Source organism: Rhinolophus ferrumequinum, chromosome X (assembly GCF_004115265.2).
Source record: "Rhinolophus ferrumequinum isolate MPI-CBG mRhiFer1 chromosome X, mRhiFer1_v1.p, whole genome shotgun sequence".
Taxonomy (NCBI): domain Eukaryota; kingdom Metazoa; phylum Chordata; class Mammalia; order Chiroptera; family Rhinolophidae; genus Rhinolophus; species Rhinolophus ferrumequinum.
In genome coordinates, this window is record NC_046284.1 from 96,831,641 (window position 1) to 96,844,935 (window position 13,295).

Below are 13,295 nucleotides of genomic sequence, written 5' to 3' on the forward strand. Positions count from 1 at the left end.
TATCTTAGTTTTTGGACTACATATTCAAAGCTATTTAGATACATACTACATCAGCTACATAGTTAAACTATGGAAATGATTGAAAGCACAAATAATACTTCCAATTGTTTTTTCATTATCAGGCTGTATTTTGTACTTTGTGTATATTGAGGTTCTGATCAGTATTTCTGCATTAAGATGTAAATAAAGTCCTATTTCAGGTCCTGTTTCCAATGTAACATATCATATAGTATTTGCAGGTACTAAGTATCAGTTGCTTAAAAAATAAATATAAAGATACTGGATGAGGCTTGCCAGTGGACAGATCTTCAAAGCTCATTTGAACAGATTCCAATATGATACTCTTAATCCTCACTAAAGGATGTGCAATGTTTTAAGCGGTAAAAGGGTAATGACAGCAATTGCAAAGTAGAACATACAAAGGGTGCCAAAAAATGTATACACATTATAAGAAAGGAAAAAACTGTATTAAAATTGTAATACTCAATATATACCGATAACAAAAGATAAATACAAGTCACGTTTGACTTCTGCAATTACCAGAGGTGCTCAAAGTGGTTACCATCAGCGTAATTTTAATACAGTTTTTTCCTTTATTAAAATGTGTATACATTGTTTTGGCACCCTCTGTAGTTTAGGCATTTTCATCGTTTGAACTGGTTCTGATAAGTATCAAGAAACAACATCATGTTGCCAATACGTAGAGCAGAGTCAGTATGTGTCTTTTTTTAATTTTACAAAGCTGACTGCTCTCTTTCATCAACATATCCTAATGACTTTGGGGGGGGGGTGTGTGTCACAAAATGGAAAGGAGATCTTAGATTTCTAATCATTTGGACTCTTTTTTCTCATCAGAACACTTTTCATAGCTTGATAGCTAGAAATAATCTAGCCCAAAATATTTACCTCAACAGCATCAAAGAAATAATACAATCCAAATACAGAAAGAGGGAAAGAAAAATCAACATTTAGTTTAAAAGAGCAATACTACTTAGTTTCAAAGAGTAATAATATTGTTTAAACTGAAAAGGTAGGAGCTGGCTTACCTCAATGGTTTCTTTGGTGAAAATACCAGCTTGTAGGTCAATGATATCAATTTTTCCTCGGGATCATAAGATTTCTTCTTCAAAGATAAAGACACGCAGGATTCCAAGTTGGACTTCACTTCTTCAGATTCAAATAGAATTTCATATTCAAATTCACGTCTTACAGGCGTAACTAAGAAAATCAAAAATAAAATGCATTTCATTTTTTAAATACGTATAGATTAAACATCAGTTACATGTCAACACTAGTCATACACAGGTATTCAGAGGGAGGGAGATAGGAATGTGATTTAGCTTTGTGTTCATAATACCTAGCATATTACCAGGTATATAATAGTTCTCAGTCTATTTTTGTTAAAAGGTGAACGAATAAATGAATGAATATAAAAACATAATTGCCAAAGACAATTCCCACCATCCTTAAATCTCCTAAATTTAGATTTATGAAATAAAAAATAGCCAAATGGAAATTAGTAATATATATTTACTATAAAACACAAATACTATGATGTGCTCTATATATTAAACGTATTAAAATTCTATAGACTTGTAATTTATAAAGAAAGATTTAAGTTAAATTTAAAGCAATATTAAAACAGCATCCCAACCTTTTAGGGCAGTATTTTACAGTTCTGGCTTATACTGATAAAAGAGGAAGTTCTTCATGTTTTAGTCTTGGAGTATTACAGACAATATGGTTAACCACATATTCTTAATCAGTAAGTTACCAGAGAAAAGTTATTGCAGGGTTTTGTTAGGTACATGTGAAAAATATCTTAAAGCCAGGACTGGCATATAAAAAAGCACAGATATCTATTATATTTACTCTCCATGTACAAGTAAGGAGGACAAATTCCAAATTGAGGAGTTTGTTGCATGTGTGTCATGGAAAAGAAGTCAGAGAACCTCATTATTTACAGTGGCCAAGGCATGGAAAGAACCAAAGTGGGTGATTGAATAAAGAAGATGTGGAACATATATACAATGGAATATTACTCGGCCATAAGAAAAGATGAAATACTGGCATGTGCTACAACATGGATGGATCTTGAGACTATCATGCTAAGCAAAACAAGTCAGACAGAAAAAGTCAAGAACCATATGATTTCACTGACATGTGGGATATAAAACTGAAAACAACAAAGGAACAAGACAAACAAAGAAACAAAAACTCATAGACACAGTCAACAGTTTAGTGGTTACCAGAGGGTAAGGGGGGGTGGGGTGTGGTAGAAGAGAGAAAAAGGGGATCAAATTTATGATGACAGGAGAACTGACTCTGGATGGTGAACATACTTTTTTTTTTTAATTAAAACTTATTGGGGTGATAATGGTTAGTAAAATTACGTAGGTTTCAAGTATACAATTCTGTAATACATCATCTCTATATCACATTGTGTGTTCACCACCCAGAGTCAGTTCTCCTTCCATCACCAAATATTTGATCCCCTTTACCCTCATCTCCCACCCCCCACCCCCCTTACCCTCTGGTAACCACTAAACTATTGTCTGTGTCTATGAGTTTTCATTTCTTTGTCTTGTTCCTTTGTTGCTTTCAGTTTTATATCCCACATATCAGAGAAATCATATGGTTCTCGACTTTTTCTGTGTGACTTATTTCGCTTAGCATTATAATCTCAAGATCCATCCATGTTGTCGCAAATGTCACTGTTTCATCTTTTCTAATGGCAGAATAGCACACTCAACTCTTAAAATTCACTTAAGCATAGCAGGATGACACACAAAACAATTTCACTTTAGAAAGGGACTGAACGTTCACTGGGATATGGTTACAATAAGTTGGCTGCTTATTAAAATGATATTCATTTTAATAAAAAAAAAGTACTTACATTTATTTATCACTGAAAATTGGCAGTTGTGTTACACATGTGAACTCAGGTTAATCTACACTAATATTTTATCCCTGATGTGTGCAATCAGAATTACCTTACAGTGTTGGTTACTGGTTGAAGAAAAAAAAGCTGATAAGGTTTTATTTAAAGATTACATTCCCTACATTTCTCTAATGCTACTACATGACTCACTAAAGCAAAATCTGTATCCAACATACAATAATGTTTTTGAGATAAATGGAAATGGTTTCTATCAGTCTGATTTCATGATTAACAGACAGTTCTTTAAAATAAAGAGTAACTGAATAGGCTTACAATTGGAAATTCCCTTCTCATTTATATTTAGTTCATTTTTAAAATAAATTTAAGCAGTCTGTGATTAATTTGGCATTTCTATAATTACAAAACTAAAATTCAATTAAAGAGAAAAAACCCTAATAAATTAACATAATTAAAATTAAATATCTCATTGTGTAACGTAATAATAGTATTATCTCCTTATCTCACACAGTTCACACTATAACTAGCCAGTCAATCAAAAGAACATAATTCGTGTGAACTAATTTCCTTGTAATTCCAAAGACCTTATAAAATATATTGGGTACATATAACACAGATATGCATTTCATAATCCTTCTCCAGTTTTTAAGATATTGCCTTCCAATTCTTATAATGAAACTGTGTGGAAGACTATTCTGTTTTTGTTATTCATTTAAAAAACATTTATTTCCAGCTCCTCTTCTATGGTTACTCTTAGAACGCTTTTTGCAAATAATAGAACCCCAGTTTGAATGATCTTTTTGGAAGGCACTGAGGGTGTCGTGAAATAAAAGAAAGGATTAACTGAACATGAATGAGCCATGTATGTAAGTTGATGAATAGGCAGAGAAAGGAGGCCTGCAAAGAGAGGAGAAAAGCAGGCATGCAAAGAAAAGCAGAGAAAAAAACATACTCCACATTATTGCAGCTTCAGCAAATGAAGAGAGACAGACTTTCTGTGTTCTGACTACCAAAGATGTGGGGGTGGGGGAAGACTCACAAGCCCAACTTCCATTAGATGACCATTCTGAGCAGGGGAAGAGCATATGATTGAAATATTATAAGAATTATATGGCTAGTGGAGGTAGTTTCCACAAGAAAGGAGTGGACGTTGGCAAGATGAGCAGGGCAGACTATCTCACAGATATTCATCATGCTGGGAAAGTGGATGGTAACTGCACAGAAGTAGCAAGTGATACCACCTGGCTGAGTAACAGGTTAATGACCTAGGGAAACAAGTCACTGGAATGATAGTAGGGGACAAACGGTGAAGGCTGATTCTGGATTATTTTATATAGATTGCATCACATGAAAAGACATTTTTTGTAGATAAAAAAATCAAATACCAGTGATTTCATATATAATAGATATTTCTTTGGGTCAAAAATGGATGTATATTGGTAATTTTATATGTTTCAAGGTAATATCTTATTCAGAAAGCAATGGGTAAACACTATTACTGAAAAAAAAAAGAGCAATGGGATAAAACAGGGTAGGAAGTAAAATAAAACAGAGTGTGATAATAAAGGGAAAGCAGAAACAACCCTTGCTTACTGATTGGCCACTCTGTACCAGGCATCATACTTTATGTTAGGGAACCTCTTAGAAAGCTTTGCCTTTGTTTTTTGTTTTTGTTTTTTGATTCCTACAGGGCTTTATAAGGAAAAACTATTAGGGTTGGCCTGATCACAATATGAACAGTTTCAGAATCTACTACTTCACATCTAGGTTTTAAATCTAAAGTTATTAAAAAAAAACTTTTTTTTTAAATACTCAAGCCTGGATTCCTATAGCATGCCTTCCACTGCCCTGTTGTACAGCCCTAGACAAATCATTAAACTTCTTTTACTTTGATTTCCTCACTTGCAAAATAAAAATATAGTCAAACTCCCTGCTTCCTAGGATTGCTGAGGATAAATCCTGTAATAATACAATGGATGCAAAACATAAAATACTTAGGAAAGTTCATGGAAGATAGTAATTGCTCAATAAATAAACTGGCATGGCCATGAATAAGGTTCTAATCTGGATGTGGGGCATGGTAAAAAGACATAGCCATAGAGAGTGATAATACTTTATATCAGATATGTGGCAGAAAGAACTGGAGAAAGAGATGGTACTCAGTCCATGGCAACAGGGGCTCTGCAGAGAACCAGCTGGTTAAAGTTGGATCCTCCTTTCAGTAGGGGATTTGACATGTTGACCAGAAACTGACTGGGATGCTATCTTAAAGAGTAGGGACACCAGTCTGATGGGAGGAGAAGAACGGCAGGGGAAGTTGTGAGTTTCCAGGCCTGGAACAATATTTGATATATAAATAGGTTCTCAATAAGTACTTTTGGATCGATTGATGATAGATTTTATCAGTCTACAATTAAATGAAGTATGGCGGAGACTGCTAATTGTCTCCCCAATATTTATTTTCTTGTTTCTCCTTTTTCAGTAATACAAAGTCCCCAGATTTTATCTGGGCCTGTAAAGAGACATCTCCCAGCCTCAAATGCAGCTAGCTGTGTCCATGTGACTGAGTTCTGTCCAAAAGGATGCAAATGGAAATGATGTGTGTATCTTCCAGTCATGGCTTTAAAGGGAACCAGCTTGCTCTCCACTGCAGATACGATTGTACAATTGACCATGCAGATGACAATATAGCGGGAGGTGAAGCAACAAGAGGAAAAGGAACCTGAGTCCGTCCCTGGATGATTTCAAGGGGCACTGGCACTACACTCCTGGGACTGCCTACAAGTCCCAGCTTTCACGTGCAAGAGAAATAAGTCTGACTGCCACTCACCATCTGAGTGAGATTTCTTGAATTGCTTAAAATGAGCACTGATTAACAGAAAAAGCCATTATTATAAAAATTAAAAACTATTTTACTATTGCTTATATACTCTCTTTGTCCTCTTATATACTCTGTCTCTCTCTTCAGTTATCCACTTTATATAGTTTTATCACTGAAATAATTGGCTCAGACACAGCAATGACAATATTGAAACCAAAGTAAAAAAAAAAACACTATAACTATGAATGAGAAAACTAGGGAAGACATTTTGTTTCTGCAAGGAATTTCATACTTGATTTTGTGATCAATTTGCTTTTTAAATAATACATAAACATAGATTTCCCCCTTGATTTTAATAAAATACTGCTATAGGAATTTCCCTTTCAATGTGAAATAGAAGCATTCTACTTTAGTTCATTTGGAAGATAGTTGAAAAACAAAGTTTGCATCATTGCGATTTGATTTTTGCCAGATCATCATATCAACATTTTGAAAAGTCTTGTTGAAAACTCTAGATGTCAGAGGGATTATTACATAAAATTTATTTAGGTATTTTATCTATTTTATGTCAATTTCTCTATTTCTTTAAATAAGAAACATTTTATTCAAGGTAGTGCTTCTAAATTTAAAGCTGCAACACATGGCTTCAATCACATTTCTTAAATCAGAAAGAGAGAGTAAAGGAAGAAATAAAAGTTGAAGGGAAGTAGAAATTACAGTTGCTACAGTTTTTTTCTCTTTTCACTGATGACAGAATCACAATCTATTCTATGAATCCATTAATAACTGTAATTATTGTCATTTTGGACATAACTACTGTGAAGAGAATAAACATAACTGAACACTCCTTGAGCACTATTTCAATGATATATTGTAAATGGAAACAACCAAAGTGTGGTACATACACATAACGGAATACTACTGTGCCATAAGAAAAGATGAAATACTGACATTTGCAAGACATGGATGGCATATCTTGAGATTATTATGCTAAGCAAAATAAGCCAGACAGAAAAAGTCGAGAACCATATGACTTCACTGATATGTGGGATATAAAACTGAAAACAACAAAAGAACAAGGCAAACAAATAAAGAAACAAAAACTCATAGACAAAGACAATAGTTTAGTGGTTACCAGAGGGTAAGGGGAGATAGTAGAAGAGGGCAAAAGGAGTCAAATACATGGTGATGGAAGGAGAACTGACTCTGGGTGGTGAGCACACAATACCACATCTAGATGATGTATTACAGAATTGTACACTTGAAACCTATGTAATTTTACTAACCACTGTCACCCCAAAAAATTTAAGAAAAAAAAATAAATGGGCATGGATTTTCTGTAACTGAGTAATTCAACTTGCAAATTCAATCTGCAAATTAAGGAAACTGAGGTTTTATTTAGCATCATTTTTATATCCATGACTATGCTTCTCACCATCCACATCTTCATATGATGCATATGAATTTCTTCTTGGAAACACTAGAAAACTTGATACGTCTAAGATAGGACTGTCTCCCAAAAATTCACCGGCAAGGGTAACTGTCAGCTCCTTGTCTGCTTGCTTCTTGGCCTGACATCCTACGACAACTAAAGAACAGAAATAATTCCAGTTATTTCAATTATTAGATTATATGATCATTCTTGCCATAGAAGAAAATAAATTATATCATGAAAAATAAAACTTCCTTTGGGATACTTTTACTTGGCATTGCATCTGGCATTTACACACACACACACACACAGACACACACACACACTTTCTCTCACTCACTCATGCAATATCCATATACACTGACATTTTGGAATAAAATATAAATATTAAATAATATGCAAAAATAGCATGACAAGAGATAAATCTGGAGGATATACAGTAGATAATAGAAAATTATACTAGAACACAGAAATTTGATTCAGGAACTGACCTAGTTATATTAATAATTCTACTGGTGGTTGTGAACATGTGAATTTTTCAGCTATCTTGTATGTTCATTGTGGTAAATACCAAACTATACTTACATAATTATACTATAGCAAATACATTGAAATAATTAAATAAATTCTGTAACATTTATTTTGTAATAACAGTTTAAAAATATTCCCATTACATTATTTATTTACAGGCACCTTAAAATTCATATTTAAAATATTTAAATAAAATATTTTGATTTTCACTTGTAAACTGCTTTCACCTTTATAAAGTATACTATCAAACAGTTAAAAATAAAATTGTAATAAATTATTTAAAATTAATATCAAAATGTGACAACATATTAATTTAATGTACAGCATAAAAACTCTATATACTTATATATATGTTAAATTCCAATATTTTCTTACATCAAGTGCAGAAAAAGTTGTCAGTGATCTTGTAAAAAACCAAAATATTGTTTCTATGAAACTACTAATTATCTAAGGGAATATTCATGTATTCCTTTGGCATTAGCTCTGTATAATATTATGGTGCTATGTACACTAGAGCTCACATAAATAAGAATATTATTTCTCCAAAATATATTAAATGTTATATTTTTTATTCCTCTAGATGCACATAGGACATACACTGAATATAGGGACTAAAAGGGAACTATAATATTAACAAAGCTTTTGAAATGTATTATGCTGTGCTTTTGTGTCATCAATAATAACATATTCACCTAAACCACAAAACTGGATAATGTCCTGAGATTTATGTGTTTTCACAATATATACCGTGTTTACCCGAAAATAACACCTACCCTGAAAACAAGCCCAGTTAAGATCATCAGCCAGACGGATGCATTTAGTACACTATGACGATGTTCCAGAAGAAGATGACATGACTATATTTGAATAAATGTAGATTGTTGTACATGAAAAAAATAAGACATCCCCTGTAAATATGCCCTAATATGTCTTTGGGAGCAAAATTAATATAAGACCCAGTCTTATTTTTGGGGAAACACGGTACCACATTTATAGTACAAAAATATTTAAAATACATTTATTTTTAAATTATAAAATTTACAGGTTGATATTCATTCTGTATATTTTTCACTTAGAATGCATAATGTGAAATGTACAAAAAGGGTACAAAGGTGATGTAAACTAGGAGGGTTGAAATGGTTGAGGAAAATGTACAAGCTTTTCTGGTTATAATTCACTTCAGTCTTAAAGCATTAAGATGGAAATTAGTGTGAGCGAAGTTATAATTGTATCACATCACTGGATTTGTCCTACCGTATTTCCCTGAAAATAAGACCTAGTTGGACCATCAGCTCTAATGCGTCATTTGGAGCAAAAATTAATATAAGACCCGGTCTTATTTTATATTGTGTTATATAAGACCCGGCCTTATAGTATAGTAAAATAAGACCGGGTCTTATATTAATTTTTGCTCCAAAAGACACATTAGAGCTGATGGTCCGGCTAGGTCTTATCTTCGGGGAAACGCAGTATAAGTCCTTAGGAAATTAGTGCCCTGACAATGTTAGGATCACGACATCAACGGTGGATTCACATTCCATGGTATTTCCACTGTGACAGGTAGTGAAGTCCTTTTCCAATTATCTGCCCCAGTGGACAGGAGTAGGTAAGAATCCACAGAGCAAAGGTGGCTCAGAGAACAACGCAAGAGCCTTGGGTTTGAGAGTAACCTGGGTGATAGATACATAAAAAAGAAAGGAAACAATAAACATTGATGGTGATACAACTGAACTGGGAAAGCAATAGGTTAACTCTAATGTGTTCTTAAGAATGAAGAATGGACTGTACAGAAAGTAAATAATATGTATTTATAAAATTACACCTATTTGTCTCTCAAGGATATTTGTAGATAAAAATTAATTACTAGAATAGGTTTTAGACTTTTGGAAAAATGATTTAATAACTAGCACACAATCTGTTTTAGAACCCTGATGTTACTACTAGGTTGGGCTAATGTAGCATAGGCTATTTACAGAACTTACATTTCATTTAAAATGTGAATAATCAAGAGACAGGACTTGATGGAAAGTGACTTTATGTTTCTGAAGAATGTTTAATTTTCTTTGAAGAAAATTGTGCAAGAAATACCTTTTATGTTCTTAAAGGCTTTGTTTTGGAATGAAAAAAAAATCTACTTTAAATCTTTAATCTGGGAAAAACAAAGCTGTGTCTGTAGCAGGCAGGAGCAACACTGCTGTTAGAATTCCAACCAAGTCGTGTCGGGGCTTTATGACACCACGTGTCGAGGCTTTATCAGATGACTGTACTCCAAAATTTAAACTGCTCAGCTTTACACAAAGTATACAAACAACTCTTCTAGAAAGAAGTAAACATTTTCACGTTTGTGAAGCATCCTGAAGATAATTTAGTATATTTGAAATATTTGTGTTGATAATTTTTTAACTCAAAAGTAAAGAGTAAAACAAATGACATTTATTGTCAAAGGTACTGCAAGATATATGGATTTTTATTCCAGTTAAAATGAAACTATATAAGGAAATATGTAATATTGGCCTTTTTTAACCAGTGTATTTGGGGAAATGGTGTTATTTACAAGCAAAACTTATTATGTTCTCTTCTAAGTGTGGTGACATAATTTATGTCAGTAGAGGACTAGCTCCTTTTCACAAGCAAATATTGGTACTGGTGGGAAAAGGAAAATTCAAAATTTCAAGACTTTTTCCAGCTTATCTGTGTTGCTCAAAAGGGAGATCCAAAATAGGTGCTCCTTTGCTGTGCAGAGCAATTCAGTGTTTCTTAGTTATGAAGAACTATGCCTAGAGCCTGGGAAGAGTTTGGGATACTAAATTTCACTTTATCGCTACCTAAGAGGAATTGATTTCTTAAGCCGATTCTTGGAAGAAAATGGGAAAAGGAATGTTGAAGAAGTGAGAAGATTATTGAGAAAAGAGAACATACAGAAACTGAGAGAAGTCTGGAGCATGTAGAGGGAAAAAAGGGGTTACTGAGGAAAAAGAAAGGCATTTTAAGAGTAGAGATCTTATGTTGTGTGTATGCTGGCAAAGCAAACTTCCTTGAGAACTTTAGTACGTACATCCTAACTAGTTTTTGGAGAACATCATAAAAGTTTGTGTCTGGAACAACCAAAAACAGAGTGCTCAATATCCCCATAGGATAGTTCTTGGATGAGCATTAGAATTGCACAGAAACTGGAATATGGCGATTAAATGTGACCTGTCAACCAAAGTATCTGGGACTCAGCTCTAATGCAGGACTTTGAGCGCCTCACAGAATGTGAGCTAAAGGGGCGGGAAGCTAATGTTATTTCAAACTTAGCTGATTTCTAGATTTCACCAAAGGAAGAATAATAGGAAATGGTGTGGGTTTGAGGAAAGATCAATGGACTAGGGCTGGTTACTTCACAATTTACTTTCTTTGGATCCCAGCTTGCTTACTTATAAAAAAAAAAAAAAAAAAAAAAAAAAAGATGTGATTAGAAAACCTGTAAGGTTACCTCCAAATCCTGGTGTTTTCTGACACTAAAATATACCTACCTTGAGGCCATTTAGTATGTCTTGCCTTTGGGAGTCCAATAATAGGGTATATCCATTGTATTGTTTGGATTTTTCCAGTGTCTACTCCCATCATTCTAATCGGAAATTAAATCGTGAACAAAAACATAAACACTTTCAATATTAGCATAAAAGAACACATTCTTTATTAACCTAATGGTATTTTAGCAAAGCTTGTGCATTTAAACTTTGGCAGAAAGAAAGACAAAACACTTTCAGCAAATGTTGATCTTATAAACAACTCAAAGCAAACCCTGGGAAATTATTACCAATAAAAATGTAATACCACCATTGTGAGGTATAAGTTAAAATTGAAGAACTTTCCCCCCTACATTTAAAGCTTGGCATTAGTATTTACTGATATGACTAAACTGTGATTAATCGGTGGTAATACAATTCCCATGGGTTATATTCCACATTGGACAGGCAAAGCACCAAAAACTCCCCCAAAATGCCATTAAGTATAGGACTTCAAAAAGTGATGAGGAATTTACTTTTGGGCATACCAGTTAAAAGGAAGACTGAATTTGTGAAAATAGTTTAAGTCCAGGAGGATAGCAATACAAGAAAATGGTTCTGATCATTGTCAAAAACAGGATTTTCTTGTTAAGAATGAAACATAAGTCATGGCAGGCAGGACCAGCTTCATGGGCATGTGATGTGTGCAACAGCACAAAAACCCCACACTTAGAAATTGCTCTGTGCTTGTGTAATGCACTACTCTGTCTTGAAATTATTAATGATTTTTGAACAAGAGCCCCCTCATTTTCATTTTACACTGGGACCCACAAATCACGTAGACAGTCTTGGCTGCAAGAGTGGTGAAAAAACATGGCAGAATGGGTTTACAGGAAGGAATTTTTTGAAATGTGGAGAAGAAATATGAACACGTAGGGCAAATAATTTTTTTAAAATTAAGATTCTAGACCATTATTTAATTAAACTCTAAAAGCAGAAGAAACATTTAAATTTTGCATCACTATTGGAGTTCACTTAAATTTCAGTGAAGCACAGAGGGTACAAGTAACCTTCATTCTGGCAGTGATATAGTATCTCCTAATCATGGTCATGTTTCGTCAGAATGTCATAGCCACCTAGCACAGCGCCATCACATGGTGAATGGCAGCATCACAATTGCTATACTTTTCAGACAACCTGTTTTTAGGCTGTTCTCTAAATATAGATTATTTATTGTCTTGGCAGTAACTATTTTCCCAGTCAAAAAGGAGTCCCTTTGCATGTCTCTGATTCTGATTCATTGATATGATTCTTAAGATTGGCTTGTTCATCATTCTGAACTTCAAATCAGCAATGACATATACTATACCCATGTAACAAATATATTTTCCTCCTCTGGACAGATAAATTTCAACACATCAGAGAATATAAAATCATAAACTTTACATGGCATGACATGTAAAAGAAACTGATCACATCAGTGCCAGACAAAATGAAATCATTTTCCTTCAATATCCTTATTTGAATGTTACCTTTTCATTTCTGCGTCCAATTCATCACAATTGTCGATAGGCCAACTTTCTCCATTTGCTCTCATCATTTGAACAATGACCATTGTTTTCCGTAATGCCATAACTTTGGGCAGAAATAACACTGGGACCTTTATAATCCCTTTAGGAGGCAATGCAATTCCTGTAAAAATGTAAAAATAATTTTTAATGTGGTAAACATTTTCAGAATATAATTTGAACAGCAGAAAGTAAGCTCCTAGTTCTTTCCTGATAATCAATTTTTCAAGATTACTTCTGAACAATATCAAAATTATGCTAAATTGTAAGCACGCTTTACTGGCTTCACTAATTTTCCTCAAATGTCATCAACCCTATTAAAAACATATTTTATCCTGAGAGAAGAGGTTCTCCTGAAGAAGCTGGAAGGGCTGAGGAAATGTTGAAAGTGATGGTTGGGGTTTCCCAGAGTGATAAAAGAACCATAAAATCTATGAGTCTTTTCAAGTCTTACAACATTTCGCAAAAGACAAAGTATAGAAAATTTTTATCCTTTATTATCTTGTTTATTTTTTTCCTAGACCATACAAGTTCCAGGTTTCCACTTGGAAAC

At 33.7% G+C, this 13,295-nt stretch overlaps 1 protein-coding gene across 1 annotated transcript in view; it reads right to left on the minus strand.

Moving 5' to 3' along the window:
• CFAP47 (cilia and flagella associated protein 47) overlaps window positions 1-13,295 on the minus strand; it is a 374,965-nt gene that overhangs the window by 17,711 nt on the left and 343,959 nt on the right. Inside the window, exons 58-61 of the mRNA XM_033099951.1 lie at window positions 12,707-12,866; window positions 11,199-11,293; window positions 7,156-7,308; window positions 1,047-1,218 (exon numbers count right to left, since the gene is read on the minus strand). Of these exons, the coding sequence (XP_032955842.1) occupies window positions 1,047-1,218; window positions 7,156-7,308; window positions 11,199-11,293; window positions 12,707-12,866 (580 nt within the window). The remainder of the gene's footprint in view (window positions 1-1,046; window positions 1,219-7,155; window positions 7,309-11,198; window positions 11,294-12,706; window positions 12,867-13,295) is intronic.